This window comes from Marmota marmota, unplaced genomic scaffold, assembly GCF_001458135.2.
Source record: "Marmota marmota marmota unplaced genomic scaffold, marMar, whole genome shotgun sequence".
Taxonomy (NCBI): Eukaryota; Metazoa; Chordata; class Mammalia; order Rodentia; family Sciuridae; genus Marmota; species Marmota marmota.
Genome location: NW_026000137.1, coordinates 5,362,203 through 5,381,864, shown reverse-complemented (window position 1 = coordinate 5,381,864; position 19,662 = coordinate 5,362,203). Strand labels below are relative to the sequence as shown.

Below are 19,662 nucleotides of genomic sequence, written 5' to 3'. Positions count from 1 at the left end.
AAAAAAAAATTTTTAAATATATTTTTTAGTCATTGATGGACTCTATCTATCTATCTATCTATTTATTTATTTATTTATTTATTTATTTATTTATTTATTTATGTGTAGTGCTGAGAATTGTACCCTGTGCCTCATACATCCCAGGCAAGCACTGAGCCATAACCCCAGCCACCAGAAGAGTGTAATTTTAAAAGAACCTGACACTGACTCTTAAAACATGCTGATTGATCTGAGTGGTAGACATAATTTTTTTTAAAGAGAGAGAGAGAGAGAGAGAGAGAGGGAGAATTTTTTTTTAATATTTATTTTTTGGCGGACACAACGTCTTTGTTTATATGTGGTGCTGAGGATCGAACCCAGGCCTCACGCATGCCAGGCGAGCGTGCTACCGCTTGATCCACATCCCCAGCCCGGTAGATATAATTATTCCTTAAATATTATTTGAAAATATTTAAATATAGTTTATGTGAACATGTAATTTTTGAGAATTTATTATGGAAAAATTAATGTTTGAGAATTGTCAGAAAAGGTATGGAAAATAAGTTTGTGAGGGGGAAATAATATGAGTTAATATTAGCAGGTATCATAAAGCTTAGAGCTGAAACAGTTGATGACACATGAATAGGATACCATGTACTGATTTAGAAGAATAATAGAAACAGTAAAGAAAAGATCCTGATCAATATCCTCAGAAGAAGTTGAAAGCACATTGAAACTAAAAATAGGACACGGCAGTGGTAGAATGTATGCTTAGCATGAAGGGCCCAGTGTTTAATACCTCCCCCAAAGGGAATAATCAGAAAACATGAAAGAGCTATTAAAAATTAAAATGATGTCTGATTCAAAAATTTCAGCACAAAAATTTAGAGGATAAATTTAATAATGTTTCCCAGAATATATAACAAATAAGAGTAAATGAGTAAAAGGATAAGAGGTCTAAGTCTCATATCTACTAGGTGTTTGTTAATAATAATAGCTAATAATTATATATTATGTATAATGTAGTAGAAACAGTTGTAAAACAGTTTGCAGATTTGACTCATTTAGTACTCCTAACTAGGTACTCATGTTGTTCCCACTTTTTTAGGGGATGAAACTATAACAGAGAGGTTAAGTGACTTGCTCAAAACCCATAGCTAATAACTGGTAAAACTAGAATGATACTGGACAATCCATAAGCCTGTAGGCCTAACAAAAGCATTATACTGCCTCTTGCTGACATGTCAATGCTAAAAATGTTAATATCTGCATTTAAAAAAAATGTTCAGCCCAGCATGGTGGTGCACACCTGTAATCCCAGCAGTTCGGGAGGCTAAGGCAGGAGGATTGCAAGTTCAAAGCCAGCCTCAGTACACACCAGGAGCTAAGCAACTCAGTGAGACCCTGTCTCTAAATAAAATACAAAATAGGGCTGGAGATGTGGCTCAGTGTTTGAGTGCCCCTGAGTTCAATCCCCAGTACAAAAAAAAAAAAAAAAAAATTCGTATAGAGGAAGCTTTCTGATTGGTTATTCTGTAATTAGGTCTGTTTTTTGAAGCTAGCCATATGTATTTATTGCTTTTGTGGAACTTGGAAATTATAGTATTTTAACTAAGATTTGCTTTAAATTTAAAATATATTTGCTCAGACTTTAGGGAAGAGGTTTAAAGAATGGATAATATGCATTAAATTTTTTGTATTCAATTAAAACAATATTTTTACTAATTCATCAATAAAACTTTATTACAAGAGCAATAGTAATGAGATTTAAGCTACTCAGCATTTATATTCAAGGTCTCTATTAGAATTTTACAGTTGCTGTTATCTTGGTGATATCATATTTCCAGGGGTATCTTGAAGAACTCTTACGACTTCGAGAGAACGAACTGTCTAAATCTGTCTCCCAGAATAAACTACTACTTCAAAGGATTGAGGACTCTGAGCTGGCTCATAAATTAGAGAAGGAACAATTAGAGTATATAATTGTGGAGCTTCAAGATCAGCTGTAAGTGATATCTTTTTAGAAAAAAAAATTGGCAGTATATAAACATTAGGACAAAATGTATCTTGCCATAGAATTTGAATTCTAAGAAATATGATGGCTTTTAAATTCTTTCACTTATTATTTTTAAATGTTTATTTTTGCTTTTGAAAAGTAATCCATATTTATTGTAGAAACACTAGAAAATATAAGAAGAAAATAAACTCACCTGCAATTGTACCACACAGAGTTAACTATATTATAAATGGGTATATGTTCTTCCAAATGAAAATGTATAATTTTTAAGTATTTATTTAGTTGAATAAGTTATTTATTGACTGATGTATTGAAAAAGATGATATATTAGACCATTGCTACTCAAAATGCAACTACAGTGTATAAACTATTCCTAGGTTGTGCCAGAATATCACTGTGCAGTTTAGTATATAGCTTTCTTTTTTTTTTTAGCTAGGCTTTCTTTAATGAAGAAAACTGTAGTATATTGATTAAGCTTTATGATAAAATAAGCTCCCTATCACCATTTGAAGCATTTGTACTAATTACATCATTCTGTCATGTTTGTTTTATTATTTATAGTGAAAATCTTCACACATTAACATTTTTTGATCTTGAGATGATTTTTTATTTTGAAATAATTTTGAACTTTCAGAAAAGTTTTGAGGATAGTATATAGAATTTCCTTATCTTCTTTTAACATTTTTGCCTTAGAATTCTCCCCTTTTTCCTATATACATGTACATATTTTTAACCACTTGAGAGATTACATCCATCAAAATTCTTTGTACCTTAGTGCTTTAGTGTTGCGTTTCTGAAGAACACAGATATTCTCATATATAACTGCAGTTCAATGATAAATTTAAGAAATTTGAGTTGATATACTGCTTATCTACAATTCATATTCTAGTTTCATCAATTGTTCAAATGTCCCTTTTTGTAACTTTGATTTTTCTGGTACCAGATCCAGTTTAGGCTCATGTTTTATATTTGGTTATTGGTTTCCTCAGTCATTTTAAACATAGAACAATTTCCCAGTCTTTGTCTTACATGAGGTTAATGTTTTGAAGAAGATAAGCCAATAATTTTATATTTGTGTTTGGTTTTTCCATGTGAGTAGAATGAGCTTGTCCATTTTGGCTAGGCTACAACATCAGTGGTATGTTTCTTCAGGTACATAGAAGTTAAGGAAGTATGTTGGCCCTTTTTTGGCTATATTAATTTTAATCATTTAGATAGGTATTTTTCTCTTCTGTTTTGTTACTGTTGTTTTTTGTAATTAACAGGTAATATGTAAGGAGATATTTTGAGTCTAAATATAAAAGATGAGTTTTTAACTTAAAAAAAAGTTTTGTTCAGGAAAAAAAAAAAACCTTACTATTTTCTAGGAATTTATATCTTTTTTTTTTTTGTACCAGGGATTGAATTTAAGGGCATTCAAATGAGCCACATCCCTAGCCCTATTTTGTATTCTATTTAGAAGCAGGGTCTCACTGAGTTGCTTAGTACCTCACCTTTGCTGAGGCTGGCTTTGACTCACCATCTTCCTGAACCACTTGGATTACAGGCATACACCACTGTGCCTGCCTAGGAATTTATATCTTGATTTGACCTCTTCTGTTTTTTCTGATACTATAAAGAGGATTTGTCTTGTAGGATATCACTCATTGAGGAGCAGGTCCACATCTTTGGTCCCCCTCACTCTAATAAGCAGGGAGAAAAAACACCAAGAACCAAATCAATAGAGATTTCTGGTTATTCCTTTACAATTAAAAGATTAAGAAGATAATTTCATTTTTCTTTTGTAAAGTATTACTGGTAATTTATCTAAATGCTTTTAACCTAAAAATAATTATGCAGTTTTTGTTTTATCTAAAGATATTTTTATTTGAAGATTGAATTTAAATAGATCAAATTTGTTTTACTTTTGATAATTTAAAATAAACAAAGGCTCAAAAACATTTTAGTTTTTAAGAAAATAATCCACTTAAGTTACAGTTTTATCATACTTCCATGGTAGAAACTGTCATTGATCCTTTTGATTTTGCAAAGGAACCTTATAGTAGTGTTTAATACCTTTAAGATTTTAACTAAATATATTAATAGGGCAATTAATACAAATTATGGGCATTAATCAGAATTAGACTATTTTCTTGATTTCACATGTTAAAGGTTTACAGTCTATAATATGACCACAATCTCTAGGTAGTGTAAATTATTGTCCCAAAAGATTCCTTTGTTATAAAAAACTACCTTTAAGACTACTGAACAGGAGAATAAGATGAATTCATCTATGAATGGTCACAGTTCACTAGTTTGTCAAAATTAGTTTCAAATATGTGAAATAATATGATTGTTTTTTGTAGCTAGGGAGAGAGCGAACAATTTTTCCCCTTAATATTGCTACAATTTTTTTTTTCCACAAGATTTCTAAAGGCCTGCAACCAAAGCTGGGCACTGAAATTCCCTTTGTTCATCCTGAGAAGATAAAAGTGGCCACGAGAAGATTAAAAATTTAAATGTATCTATGGAAAAATCAGAAAAGGAATACTAAGAGGTAGAATATGAGGCATATAATATTTGCTTTTACATTGTGTCATTTTTTTCCTGGTCATTTAAATCCTTTGTCACCTTTTTTATATTTCTTAATGATTAGCTATATTTGAATTACCATTATTCTTTGATTACGTCTTTGGGTACTCATAAAATCTGAACATTTTGTAGTTTTGGTGATAGAATACAAGTTACTGTGGAGTAGAACAAAAGCATCCTAAAGCTTTTTTGCAAATCAGAACCGTCTAGATAATGACTTTACACTGCCAGTTATGAGCTCTGCCTTAAATTAATTAATATCTTGAAGCTTCTGCTTCTTCATCTCTGAGAGAGAAATAATGTTCATTTTTTAGATAATTGAGTGTTATGTATAACTAGGAATATAACTGTGAAATAGAAGATATTCAAAAAATATTCAATTTATTCCTCTGCTTTGGTCTGTAGCAACCTAAAATACCCTTATTTAAAAAATTAAACTTCATTCAACAAAATAAACATAATCAAACAAAGTTTAGTTATATTTTGGATCAACATGGAAAGTTTGTTACAGATTATGAAATGTTTTCTATTTATTCATGAAGAAAGATAAATAGGAAATTATAAGTGGTTTACTTTTTCATGCCCGAATGCTACAGATCAAACAGTGACTTGACTGTATTATCCCTCAGTTTCAAGAAATTCATTTTGAGTTGTAATTTCTAGATGACATTTGGCTAAAATCATGGTATGTATTTGTATATACCATGTGTGTGGGAGACATACATGTTTAATTACTATTTAACAAGTGTCACTTGTAACTATAATTATTTTACTCATTGTGTTTGGTAAAATGCTAATTTGGAGCATTTTATAAGGTATTGACAAAGGTACAGTTGAATAAGTTTATAGTTGGTAGAATTTTAAAATATTGAACCATTTAAAATCTGCATATATGATTAGGAATACTTTTATTTCATTGATGAAATCTGTGAGTCGCTGGGATTACAGGCATGCACCACTGTGCCTGCCTAGGAATTTATATCTTGATTTGACCTCTTCTGTTTTTTCTGATACTATAAAGAGGATTTGTCTTGTAGGGTATCACTCATTGAGGAGCAGTCCACATCTTTTGTCCCCCCTCACTCTAGTAAGCAGGGAAAAAAAACATCAAGAACCAATCAATAGAGATTTCTGTTATTCCTTTACAATTAAAAGATTAAGAAGATAATTTCATTTTTCTTTTGTAAAGTATTACTGGTAATTTATCTAAATGCTTTTAACCTAAAAATAATTATGCAGTTTTTGTTTTATCTAAAGATATTTTCATTTGAAGATTAAATTTAAATAGATTTAAATAGTTGATTTTATCTTGCATCAGTAACTTTTAACTTCATTTTACACATTAAAAATTATTCAATAAAGTAAACATAACCAAGCTTAAAGTATAAGTTATATATTAGATTAGTATATAGAATGTTTGTCATAAGATTATGAAATGTGTTCCATTTGTAGCCTTTTAATTATATATTTATTTTTGCTGATTAATGGGAAAATTTTATTTTTGAAGTTACTTCCATTCAATAAGCTTTTATTTTCCCAGCAGTTTGGGAGACTGAGGCAAGAGGATCATGAATTCAAAGCCAGCCTCAGCAACTTAGTGACGCACTTAGCAACTCAGTGAGACCCTGTCTCTAAATAAAATATAAAAAAGGTGCTGGGAATGTGTCTCAGTGAATAGGCAATCCTTGGTTCAATCCTCAGTACCCAAAACAAACAAGCAAAAAATTTATTTAAACATATACTTTGTTCTTGGGATTCTACTAGTAGCTGAGAATACAAATAATGAGGCATGATCTGTTTTTATAAGGACTTGCATGTGAGGTAGATATATTAACATCATCAATCACATTGCTATTCAAAGAATCATGGCTCACTTAGGAATAGATAAATTATTACAGTTCGTAGCCATACGTAAAAGGGAGGATTTGTCAACATAGACAGGTTTAGATCCTCAGGTAGATGATCTGCTACACAAATGGCCTCTTTATAAAATATGCATAGTAAACCTTAGGAATAGACAACCATAGAACAATGTGTAAAACCTGAACACCTGAGAGACAGCCAGTATCCTTCAAGATAATATGTGTCTAGACATTCTGATGAGACCTACTTCCAGTGTTCCCTTTACTTAGCTAGTTTTTGGGGAACAGAAAAGGGCATTTAGGAACATGGTGTTTTATTATCCCCTTTTTCTTTATGGACAACATAATGGGGGAGTGGTGTTATCATGGCTCTCTTAAAAATGGATAAATTATGACAGTTTCTAGTCATCTGGTCAGGAATATATTTTGTCAGGTAACAATTGTTATTAAAGTTTTAAATTACAACAGTGTTAATATAGAATATATACTCCATTGCCATATAAGGACAAAAATATCTAAATTCAGTCATCAGAGAAAAAGCCAGGTACCACATAGGTAAAACCATGTTCTATTATACTGATTGAGTGTTAATGGGAAATTAGGATACTGAATTAGGAAAGGTTACTGATTTACTAGAATGGTATTTCATTGCCTTTAGTTGTGATGTGTTCCATTAAAACTGCAGAATCTCCTACAGAGCAGATGTCCATATATTTGAGTCAGGGGCCTAGCAGCAGATGGGACCACAATGTGGCATTTCATTGAGAAGTGACTCGTTATAAAAGGAAAAAAAGATTCACTTTTGGCATCTTTGTTATGCAAATGTTTAACGTTGAGTACATGAAGAAAAGAAGCCTCTCTCAATTACAATTTATAAAAATACACATTGTTATTATAACATACAATATTATTTCCATGAAGTTATTTTAATTCTTTATCATTTAATCAACTTTTATAAAAGAGAATTCTAAGAAGATGTTGGAGTAGGAAGCATCAGGAATCTGCCCACCTAGTCAACAATTATATTGGCAGAATCTGTCTAATGTAACTATTTTAGAACTCTATAATTTCTTGAAGGTTTCTAGAGGAAGGCTTAGATGTTAATTTCAGTCAGTTTCCGTTTTTAGCCCAGTAGCAGCTACCCATACCGTCCTCCAACCCTGTAGTGGGTGACTATGCAGGTGTTCTGAAGCAGTATGCCCACGGCTCCTGGATGCCAGGTGGTCAAAAAAATAGCTTGTCCTCCAATCCAGGGACCTTGGCTTGGGTCACTGATTGTTGCTTCTGATCACAGACATGCAAACAAAGAGGTGGTGTGTAGAGGGGCCATTGCTCTTGCACCACTCCTCCATTGTTACAGGACCTTCCACCTTTGGCTGAAGAGGTTTCCAGGGGATTTAAAGGGCATTCTTCCCCACCCCCTTTATTTTCTTTTTCCTTTCCATCATCCAGTGGAGACATTCAAAAACAACCAGGTATATGGGAAAAACTTTATAAAAAGTTATCATGCATACTAAGAAAAAAGATCAGATTCAGAGAAGATTTTAAGCTTGTGTTAGCAGGCTGATGTTCAGCACGGACATCCTCTAACAACAATAATAAAACAATAACAAAAGAATAACAAATCATGGAAAGAAAAGAACATCTGATTTTCTGAATTACCACATTGTTAGATTCATATGTATAGTTTTTCATCAAAAAATTAGAGGACATAGACAGGAAAGTGTGGTCCATTCAAGGAAAAACACATCTGAAGAAATTGTTCCTGATAAAGACCTGATGTTGTCTACATGATAAAGATTTTAAAATAATTGTGTTTGGTTGATTTTGTTTGATTTTTAGTACTTGGGATAGAACTATACCACTGAGGCACGTTATACCACAGAGCTATATCCCCAGTCCTTTGTATTTTTCAATTTGAGACAGAGCCTTGCAGCAGTTATAGAGGCTTGTCTTGAACTTGTAATCTGCAAACCCAGTTTCTCAAGTTGCTGAAATTATAAGCAGGTACCTCCATGCCAGTCAAAACAAGTCTTAAAGATGTTTATAGAATTAAAAGAAGATGTGGAGAAAGTCAAGGAAATAGTGTGTAAGCAAAAGGAAAATATCAGTGAAGAGAAAAAACGGAATTCTGAAGCTGAACAGTAAAATAACTGAAATGAAAAACTCACTGGGGGAATTCAACAGCAGATTTGAACAGGCAGAAGAAAGAATCAATAAACATGAAAACAGGCAAAGGAACTTATCAAGTCTGAGGAAAAGAAAGAAAAAGGTTGAAGAAAAGCGAACAGAGTCCTTAAGGCACCTGTGGAATAACATCAAGCAGACCAAAAGATGCTTTGTGGGAATTTCATTAAAAGAAAAGGAAGAGAAAGGGGAAAAGAGGATATTTGAAGAAACAATGGCTAAAGACTCCACAGGTTTGGTGAAAAACTTTAATATAAACACTGAGAAGCTCAATGAGCTCCAGGTGAGATGAACTCAGAAATATACACCAAAGCTATGGAACCAACCTAGGTGCCCTCCAACAGATGAATTGATAAAGAAAATGGTACATATAACACAATGGGATATTCCTCAACCATAAAGAAGAAAGAAATTATGGCATTTGCCAGTAAATGGATGGACCTGGAGAGAGACTATCTTGTTAAGTGAAATAAGCCAATCCCAAAAAATCAAAGGCCAAATGTTTTCTCTGATATGCAGATGATGACTCACAATAGGCTGAGAGGAGGGAGGAGTGAGGATTTGCTGGATTGGACAGGGAGTTGAGGGAAGGAAGGGGGGATGGGAATGGGAAAGACAGTAGAATGAATCGGACATAACTTTCCTGTGTTCATATATGAATACACATTCAGTGTAACTCCACATCATATACAACCACAAAAGTGGGAGGTTAACCTCCATGTAGGTATGGTGTGCCAAAATATGTTCCACTATCATGTAAAACTAAAAAGAACAAGTAAAACGAAGAAAGAAAGAAATATACACCAACACACATTACAAGCAAACTTTTGAAGGACAAAGGAAATTTAGAAAACAGCAAGGGGTAAAAAAAGGAATTTCTCATACACCAAGGCTCCTCAGTAAGATTTTCAGCAGATTTCTCATCAGAAGTTCTGGAGGCCAGAAATCAGTGGGCCAATATATTCAAAGTGCTTATAAAAAAACCACAAAACTATCTTCTCGAAATCCTATGTCCAGCAAAAATAGCCTTCAAACATAAGGAAGAAATTAAGACATTCTCAGTCTAGATGCCTACCAACAGATGAATGGGTAAAGAATATATGGGGTGTATACACACACACACACACACACACACACACAATGGAGTATTATCCATCCATAAAGAAAAATGAAATCATGTCATTTGCCAGGAAATAGATGGAACTAGAGATTGTGTTAAGCAAAATAAGCCAGACTCAGACAAACATCGTTTTCTGTCTAGTGGGAAGGGGAGAGAACATAAAATTGGAAGGGGAAATATTATGGAAGGGAATGGGAATGTAGGGGGGTAGGAGACGGTAATAGCAAAGCATATATGAAATTGTCACAATGAAACCTGTTATATGATACAATTAACATACACTAATGATTTTAATAAAAATAGTGATAAAATAATGTTTTTAAAATGAGGGAGTTCATTTCCTCTAGACTTGCCTTGCACAAGGCAAAATGAAACTTGAAGCTATATGGAGAAAGGGGGATCTCATTAAAGGTGGACCATGGGCAAATATGCCAGTATATTTTTAACAGTGGTTTGTACTCTAGTTTTTATTTTCTACATGATTTAAGAGACTAGTATATTAAAAAAATAATTAGTCTAAAAGCTAATATTTTGCCTTTGGCTAATAACTACACATTTTGTTTTTTATAAGATTAGCACACTTTAAAAAGTTATTAGATTATATATTGAGGCACAAAATGTATAAAGATGTAATTTTGAAACATTGATAATTAAAAGGGATGAGGGCAGACTGCTCCTTGAGCAGAGTTTTTATATATTTTTATTGAAGTTGTTGTAACTCAAATTCAAGTATTATAACCTTAAGATATTAAATGTAATCTCCTTCATAAACACAAATATCTATACAATATCTACAAAAGGAAATGAGAAAGAAATTGAAACATTACATACCAAAAATTTGACCAAACACAAAAGAAGACAGTACTTCAGGAAAAGAGGCTATAAGGCATATAGAAAACAGGTATCAAAAAGACATAAGTCTGTCCTTAGCAGTAATTAAGTGTAAGTGGATTAAACTCTCCAATCAAAAGACAGATTTCTGTAAGAGGCTCACTTTATATCAGAAGTCACAAACCGATGGAAAAAGATTTTATGCAAATAAAAACCAAAAGAGAACAAGTATAGTATGCTATTCTAAGAAAAAAGAAAACTTTAAAGCAAAAAAGGTTATAAGAGGGACTTTATATTAATAAAAAGGTTCATACTGCAAGAATATATAGGTGATATTGTTATGCATCTAATGACAGACCCTCCAAATACATGAAGCAAAAAATAAGAGAGAAATAGTTCTGCAATAATAGTTGGAGACTTTAGTACCCTTTGAAATAATAACTAAAACCAGACAAAAGACAATTAGCCAAAGAGACCTCAACAAGGTATGCGGAACACTTCCCAACAGCAGCAGTGTGTGCATTAGCGTTAAGTTCCCATTGGAAGTGTCCCAGGATAGACATATGGGAAGCCACATTAAACTCTTTTTTTATAAGAGCATTATAGTCACACATAATATTTGGGTTCTTTTTGACAAAATTATACATGCATGGAATTTGGTTTCAATCCCTGTTTGTCCCCTTCTTTTCCCTCCTCTCTCCCCCTAATTCTCCTTCCTCTATTGATCTTCCTCCCACTTATTTATTTATTTACTTTTATCATTACTTTCTACATATACTTAAAGGTGAAATTTACAATAGTATATTTGCATATGCATATAATGTGATTTTATTAAATTCATTCTATATTTTATCTTCTTTCCCTTCTTCCCTCCCTCACATCTCCCCCACTGATCTTCCCTATACCTTTATGAAATCTGACCCCTCCTGCTTTCTTTTTTCTTATTTTGCTGTAGTTACCACATATGAGAGAAAACATTTGACCCTTGATTTTCTGAGTCTTGCTTATTTCACTTAGCATGAAGTTCTCCATTTCCATTCATTTACCAGCAAATGCCATAATGTTATTCTTCTTTATGGCTGAGAAAAACTTCATTATATGTTTATGCCACATTTTCTTGATTCATTAATCTATTGATGGTGTTCTGGGCTGATTGTGTTTGACTATTGTGAATTCTGCTGCTATAAACATTGAAGTGGCTGTATCACTATAGTATGCTGATTTTAGTACTTTTAGATAAATACCAAGGAGTAAGATAACAGGGTTTATGGTGATTACAGTTCTAGTTTTTTGAGGAATCTCCCTACTGCTTTTTAGAGGGATTGTACTTATTTGTAGTTCCACCAACAAAGTATCAGTGCACCTTATTCCTCACATCCTTGACAGCATTTATTTTTTGTGTTGTTGAGGATTTCTATTTTGACTGGAGTGAGATCTTGGTGTATTTTTGATTTGCATTTTCCTGATTGCTAGAGATATTGAACTTTAAAAAAAACGTATTTATTGGCCATTTGTGTTTCTTCTTTTGAGAAACATCTGTTTAGTTCTTTTGCCCATTTGTTGATTGGATTATTGGGTTTTTTCAATATTAGTCTATTCTGAATATTGATCCCATTGGAGAATTAGCTAGCAAAGATTTTCTCCCATTCTGTAAGCTCTCTCTCTTCACACTCTTAATCATTTCCTTTGTTGTACAGAAGCTTTTTCAATTTGGTGATATCCTACATATTGATTCTTAGTTTTAGTTCTTGTGCTTTAAAGGTCTTATTGTGGAAGTTAGTGCCTGCACCTGTATGATGGAGTGTTAACCCTGTGTTTTCATCTAGTAGTTGTAAGATTTCTAATTCCTAAGACAGTGATTCATTTTGATTGACTTTTGTGCACGGTGAGAGGGATCTAAATTCATTCTTCTATATATGGATATCCATTTTTTCCAGCACCATTTGTTAATAAGTGTATCTTTTCCCCAACACACATTTTTAATACCTTAGTCAAGTATCAGATGGCTATAAGTATGTGGGTTTGTCTCTGTCTTCTATTCCATTCATGTCTATTTTGATGCCAACACTGTGCTTTTTTTGTTACTATACCTCTGTAGTATAATTTGAGATTGGGTATGGTGATGCTTTCTGCATTGCTCTTCTTGCTCAGGATTGCTTTGGCTATTCTGGATTTCTTATTCTTCCAAATGAATTTAAGGACTGTCTTTTTCTAGTTCTGTGAAGAATGTCATTGATATTTTGATGGGGATTGCATTGAATCTATATGTTACCTTTGGTAGTTTGGCCATTTTGACAATATTAACTCTGCCTGTATAAGAACATAGGAGGTCTTTACACATTCTAAGGTGCCATGGTTTAGATATGAGGTGTCCCCCAAAAGTTCATGTATGAGACAATGCAAGAAAACTCAGAAGTGAAATGATTGGGTTATGAGAACCTTAAAATAATAAGTACATTAATCCACTGATACGATTAACAGGGTGGGAAGTATAGGTAGGTAAGTTTTGGATGGAAAAGGTGAGTCATCAGAGGTGTGCCTTTAGGATATATATTTTGTACTTTGTGAGCCAAGTTTAGTTTCTCTCTCTGCTCCCTGGTTCCATGTCCTGAGCCACTTTCCTCTTTCACACTTTTCCACCATGATGTTTTTCCTCACCTTGGGCCCAGAGCAATGGAGCCAGCTGTCTGGGGATTGAGACCTCTGAAACTGTGAGCCCCAAATAAACTTCTCCTCTAAAATTGTTCTTGCTAGGTGTTTTGGTCACAGTGACAAAAAAAAAAGTTGATTAAAACTAATAAGTTCTTCTTTAATTTCTTTCTTTAGTGTTCTATAATTTTCATTGCCGAGATCTTTTTACCTCCTTATTTAGATAAATTCCCAAGTTTGTTTGTTTATTTTAGGTTGTGAAAAGGATGGTTTTGCTGATTTTTTTTTCTCAGCAGAATTGCTGTTGGATTATAGGGAAGCTATTTATTTACTTATTTATTTTTTCCAGTTTGAAATTATATTTTATTTTAAAAATACCTAGAAATATCCAATAACTATATATATATTTTTTTAAAAAATTTTTAGTTGTTGATGGATCTGTATTTTATTCATTTATTTATATGTGGCACTGAGGATCAAACCCAATGCCTCACACATGTGAGGCAAGAGCTCTACCACTGAGCCACAACCCCAACTATATATTTTTAAGAAGAAAAACTTCATTTTCCTTCTTCTAGCATCATTGGCAGAAAAAAAAAGAACATTTTGGTTTAGAAATGTTATTGAGTATCTATGAAAATTATGACTGTATTTATGGAACTTTCAAAAATCTAAAAGCACAGGGTACATTTTCAGAAGAATAATGTTACGCATACCCATTTATAATTATATTTATAGTATTAGAATATAGCTAAGCCATGTATAAATAAGCCAATCAAATAGAGTCCAGGAAGAAACTGTTCTTATTGAATTAAGAACAGCACATATTGAAGATTTTGATAATACATATGAACAAAAAGAACACTCGAAAACCCCAATCCAAATATAAATGTATTTTTAAAGGATTTTAAAAGCATGCTCCATTAGATTACAGCTTTCTCTCACTTTTGTAACAGTTGTATTTCTGTCTACCTGTGCATAGCAAAGCATTAGAAATGATGTCAGAAATGTGCTAATGTAGAAATGCACTCCATAAAATTTATCATATTCCTTATCCCTGCAGGGGCAAGAGGGAAAGAAAGCCTAGGTAGAGGTATAGTTGCAGTATTTATGGAAGAGATAAATAATGAATCTTCATAGTGCTAACTATTCCATAATGAATTAATAAGACTCTCGTCTCTTTTAAAATTGATCAGGAAGCTAGTTGCCTCTATATACATCAATTAATTCAAACCATATACTCTTAAAAAGACAAAGATCAGTAGGTATTTCCTAAGTAGAAGACCAACACCAAAAGGAATACCTCTTCCATTGTTTTTTGATATCACAGGATTTTGTCAGGGTGGAATATAACATTTAAATAAGCAATCTTATTTAAGATTGTAAGAGGGGCTGGGGTTATGGCTCAGCGGTACAGTGCTTACCTCACATGTGCAAGTCTTTGGGTTCGATCCTCAGCACCACATAAAAGTAAATAAATAAATAAAATAAAGTTTAAAAAATGTTAAAAACAAAACAAAAAAATATTGTAATAAACTACACTACTATGAATATTATCCCACTGTTACTATATATGTTACATATTAAATTAATATGTATTACACATCTAATTAACATGAAACATGCTTGCACATTTATGCTATGAGTGAGTGAAGATAGCAGTGATGATGCTAGTAAGAAAAAAATTATCATTAGCTAATACAACAAGCAGAAAGCAGGCATAGGGTTGATTATTTTCTGATGAGGAAAAGTAAATTAAATTTTAAACATAGAAATATAAAAAGAAAAGTATTCTCTTATTTCCCCATGTTAAAATAGAGCTAAGTAATCCATTGCAGCATAACCAAAAAAAAAAAAAAATCACCTCTTCAACACAGTGTAAGATTTAAATGCAACCTACACCAAGGTGCATGTCATATTAAACATAGTAAGGTTTCTGCTGCCTCAAGTACTTCCAGTTCCTACCCAGGTTATAGTGAAATACTGGTGGTGAGTCTAATAGTTTTATCAAAACAAATGTAGTTTTTTTAAGAAAAGTATTTCAAAAGACAAATCAAAATGCCTCAAACTTTATCCAACTCCACCTTTACCTATGTAAATGATATTTATTTGCTTCACACTAATAAGTCATTATTTCACTCACACTAGACTAACAAACTTTCCATACTGTAGTGTCTTCCTTGCCCAATGTCAAAGGAAAAATCCAAAGTAATTAGCAAAGAAAAATGTATGAATTTGCACCCCCTTTTCTTTTGTTTTAAATATCTTTAAGTTGTAAAAAGTGTTTCAAGTTTGTAATTCCTAATAGGAAAACGTTATCTAAATAAATACCCTAAGGGCAAACTACTGTAAAATGTTTCAACTGTATTTGGTGTAGAAGAGTAGGGATTATCTTCATAGAACCCCAACTCTTCTGATGTATTTTTACGACATCCATTAAGTGATCTAGGTTGCTTCCAGGTCACTAAAAGTTTCATTGAGCCAAGGCATTCCTGCCATTGCAGGCATGCCCACTCCCCTTCCAGGTATTCTCCTTAGGAAAGTCACCCAGAAAAGAACCATACTGAGCTTCTGCTTACCATCTGGCTTTTTCCTCCCTCTGGGCTATCATGCTATTCTCAAGCCTTCTTAATTCATTCTTTCTATTGTTTCTTTGATTTCTCACTCTTCATGTTTTTGCTCATACATTCTCCATTGTTCAGCAATTTTCTGGGCCCTTGGTTGAACTTCTTTCAGCATTGCACTAGCATCACCAACATAATCCGGTTTACAGGCAAGGACAAGATCATGGGATTCCTTCCAGTGTCCCAGAAGTCTGTGTGCTTTCCCTAGCCACTTGGAGGGCTGAGCTGAATCAGAATTTATTTCAATGGCTCTGTCACAGTCTTGAATGGAAGTATTTGGCTTTTGTAATTTGGTGAAGACAGTGACTCTCTTGGTACACAGAATACCCAAGTGAGGATTTAGCTTGATGGCATCTGTGAACAAGTCAATGGCTTTCTATAGTTCATTATCATTCAGAGCTTCAGTAGCAGCCCCTTTCTTTCCATTTGCTTGATCCATCATCTCCTTTATTATCTCTGTATTTTTGTCTCCCATTGCATAAGTGTCTGGTTCAGTTATACCTTGTCAATTTCTAGACACATATCTGGGTTCCTATTAAGGTATCTATTTCTTTTCCTACCAGCTGCCCTATCCTCTCTCTTTGCTTATGCTCCTCTTGTCACTGCACCTACCACTGGTGCTAGTCAAGTTGGTGTGTCTCTGAAATATTATGTTTGTCTCTATGTGTGTGTATGTGTGTGTGTGGTTTTTTTTTTTTTAAACAGTCCAGTGTTAAGTTTCAGTGAGTACCATTAGTTACCCACCTCACTGAAGAACAGTCTTCCTGCTTTGTAAGTTGGGGCTAAGGAACTGCTGGGAAGTGCATTCTTCCTTTAATCCACCATCTTCTCTCCCACATTAAACTCTTAATAGATTTAAAAAGACAGATGACATAAAAGGTATCTTGTCTGAATGAATGGAAAAGCAAAATATGGTATGTACACACAATGAAATACTATTTAGCTTAAAGAGGAAGGAAATATGCTACAATATGGGTGAAGTTTCAGGACATTGTTTATGCTAAGTGAAATAAGTCATCCACAGAAATACTGTATGTTTCCACTTATATGAGGTACTTCGAATAGTAAAATTTACATAGAAAAATAGAATACTGGTTGCCTGGGGCTCAAGAGGAGACTGGGAAATTACTGTTTGATATAGATTTTCAGTTTTACAAGATGAAAAGAGCTATGTGATAGCTGCTAGTGATGGTTTCACATAATTGTGAATGTGTTTAATTCCACTGAACTGTATGTACACTTAAAAGTGGTTAAGATGGTATATGTTATATTTGGTTTACAATGTTATTTTTTAAGTTAGAATTAACATTTAGATTCTAAAGATATTTTATTTTCAATTTCTTTGTTTTATTTGTGGTACTAGAGGTTGAACCTAGGAGTGCTGTAACACTGAGCTACACCTTGGCCCTTATTCAGTTTTATTTCAAGACAGGGTGTCACTTAGTAGTCCAGACTAGCCTCTAACTTTTGATCCTCCTGTCTCAGCCTCCAGAGTAATTACAATCATGTGTCACCACATCCAACTTAATTTCCATGTTTTATTAAGAAACTTTGAAGTGCACACAAAAGAGAATTTTTATAGTAAAACCCTGAAATGCCCATCACACAGATTGAACAGTTACTAAGAGTTTATCAGATTTGCTTTATCTCCTCTTTTTCTATTTTGTTACCATCATTGTTGTCATCTTCTCCCCCCACCTTTTTTTTTTTTTTGACTGAACTGTCTTTCAACTAAGTCAAACTTTAATCTGTTATTAAAGTAAATCAGTGTTATGTATTCCTACATACTTTAGTATACCTTTTTAAAAAAAGAATTTTTTTTCACATAATCACACCTAATAAAATTAGGAACATTGCATTCTATCATCCAGTGCTCATCTGTAACCAAATGTTCCTGTTTGTCTAAAATATATTGTTTTGTAGTTGATGTTTCTGAATCAGGATTGAAAATCATACATACAGTTATAACTCCTTAGCCACTTGGTAAAGTAATTTCTCCCACATTCATTTTTTCCTACAGTTGTTTATTTACAGACTTTTCATCTAGAATGCCTAGCATTCTGGAATGTTCCCTTGTGGTTTACTTAATTTTCCTATATTCATGCTGTCCAACATGTTAGCCACTAGCCACATATGGCTCAGCATGGTCAGTCTAAATTGAGATATGTTGTAAGTGTGAAATACATATGAGATTATGAAATAAAGTTAATATCTCATTAGTAACTTCTTACATTGACTACATGTTGAAATGATATTTTGGACATATTAGGATAAATAAGTACATTATTAATTCTGTCAGGTTTTCATGTATTTACTGGAATATTTAAAATTACATATGTGACTCATATTTCTAGTGGACAGCACTGGTCTATATTCTTTCTGTTTTAAGCCTCCTGGCTGCATTAGCATCATCTCTGAACAGAATATCAGACCCACCCCAAGACTATTGAATCAGAATCTGTATTTTAACATGATCCCCGGGGGATGAAGGACACATTAAAATTTGAGAATTGCTGCATATCCATATCCTGTGAAGTAGATCCTCTTAATGCTGGATTAGTGATTCTCAATTCTGCTTGTACATTAGAGTCACCCCAGGGAGATTTATGAGGATGACAGACTGAGCCTCACCTCCAGAGGTGTTGTTGATTTAATTGATGAAAGGTGGGACCCAAACAATAGTATCTTTGAAAATCTTCTCAGGTGTTGCTGGTAAGCAGTCAAGGCTGAGAACTAATCTAAAGAGTTAGGTTAAAGAGTTAGGTTAAGTTTTAGGTTAGCTTTTTGGGCAAGAATATTCTATAACAGGTACTTCTTCTGAATGTTGGGAAGCACACAGGTTGTCTCACGTTTAGTGAGTCTCAGATTGGTGAGCTGGTGGTGAGGACCTGATTTCTTCTGTGTGATAATTCACATCAGTCTTTCATCTAATGGCTGGAGCCATAGTCAAGCATCACTTAAAGCAATTGATGAATTAGGGTTTATAAAATGGTGATTTTTAGTTGTTATCCCTCCCATACCTATTAGCTGGAATTATGTATAAAGAACTTCCCTTCATTGATTAGTGCTGTTTAGTGGTTACTTTGAAATAAAGTTCTTACAAAATACTGTTAGTTTTCAGAATAAGATACTGATGTCCCACTTCTTTCAGTTATTACCAATAAAATGAAGTTTTTGTTTTGTTTTTCTTTTTGAGAATAATTACAAATTTACTGCATGCAGTCTCTTCTACAAAGTTGATTAACTTATATGAGATACATAAAAAGATATGATCTCAGTGTAGCAAGGAAATCATCTTAATTCATAGGTGATATTTCCTCAAATTTAATGTATCTTAACAAGTAACACCACATGAATACCGAGTAGAGTAATGCAGCCAAATACTATAAAACACCAGTGGAAGGCGTTCTCTCACTACTATCCCTGGTTCAGTTTAACTAAGTCTTGGAGGTGCTTCTGCTGTAGTTACTTCATTTCATGCATTTTATCCTTGACTTCATGAAAGGCCTCAACTTTTGCATCCTGAACTCTTCTGTACTTTCTTCCCTCCTACTGCACCTCAGTCCTGTAAATTAAACACAGGGGTGCTCTACCACTGAACTATATCCTCAACCCTTTTCATTTAGAGATTAGATCTCATTAAGTTTCTGAGTCTGGCCTCAGATTTGCAATCCTCCTGTATCACTGTGATTACAGGCCTGCACCACTATACCTGGCTCTGTACCTTTTTCTGTCAAAGACTCTTTATAGTTGATGATGTTGTTAAAGTTTTTTGGACGTGGGGGTGCTCTGGGCTTAGAGCCTTGTGCATGCTAGGCAAGC

The 19,662-nt window shown here is 33.4% G+C and overlaps 1 protein-coding gene and 1 pseudogene across 2 annotated transcripts in view; one reads left to right on the top strand and one right to left on the bottom strand.

The window, feature by feature from the left end:
* The window catches only part of Rundc3b (RUN domain containing 3B), a 129,634-nt gene that overhangs the window by 75,277 nt on the left and 34,695 nt on the right, over nucleotides 1-19,662 (top strand). For both annotated transcript variants that reach the window (XM_048785453.1, XM_048785452.1), the window contains exon 8: nucleotides 1,827-1,984. In XM_048785453.1, the coding sequence (XP_048641410.1) occupies nucleotides 1,827-1,984 (158 nt within the window). The remainder of the gene's footprint in view (nucleotides 1-1,826; nucleotides 1,985-19,662) is intronic.
* Nucleotides 15,690-16,345, bottom strand: LOC107156272 (annotated as a pseudogene).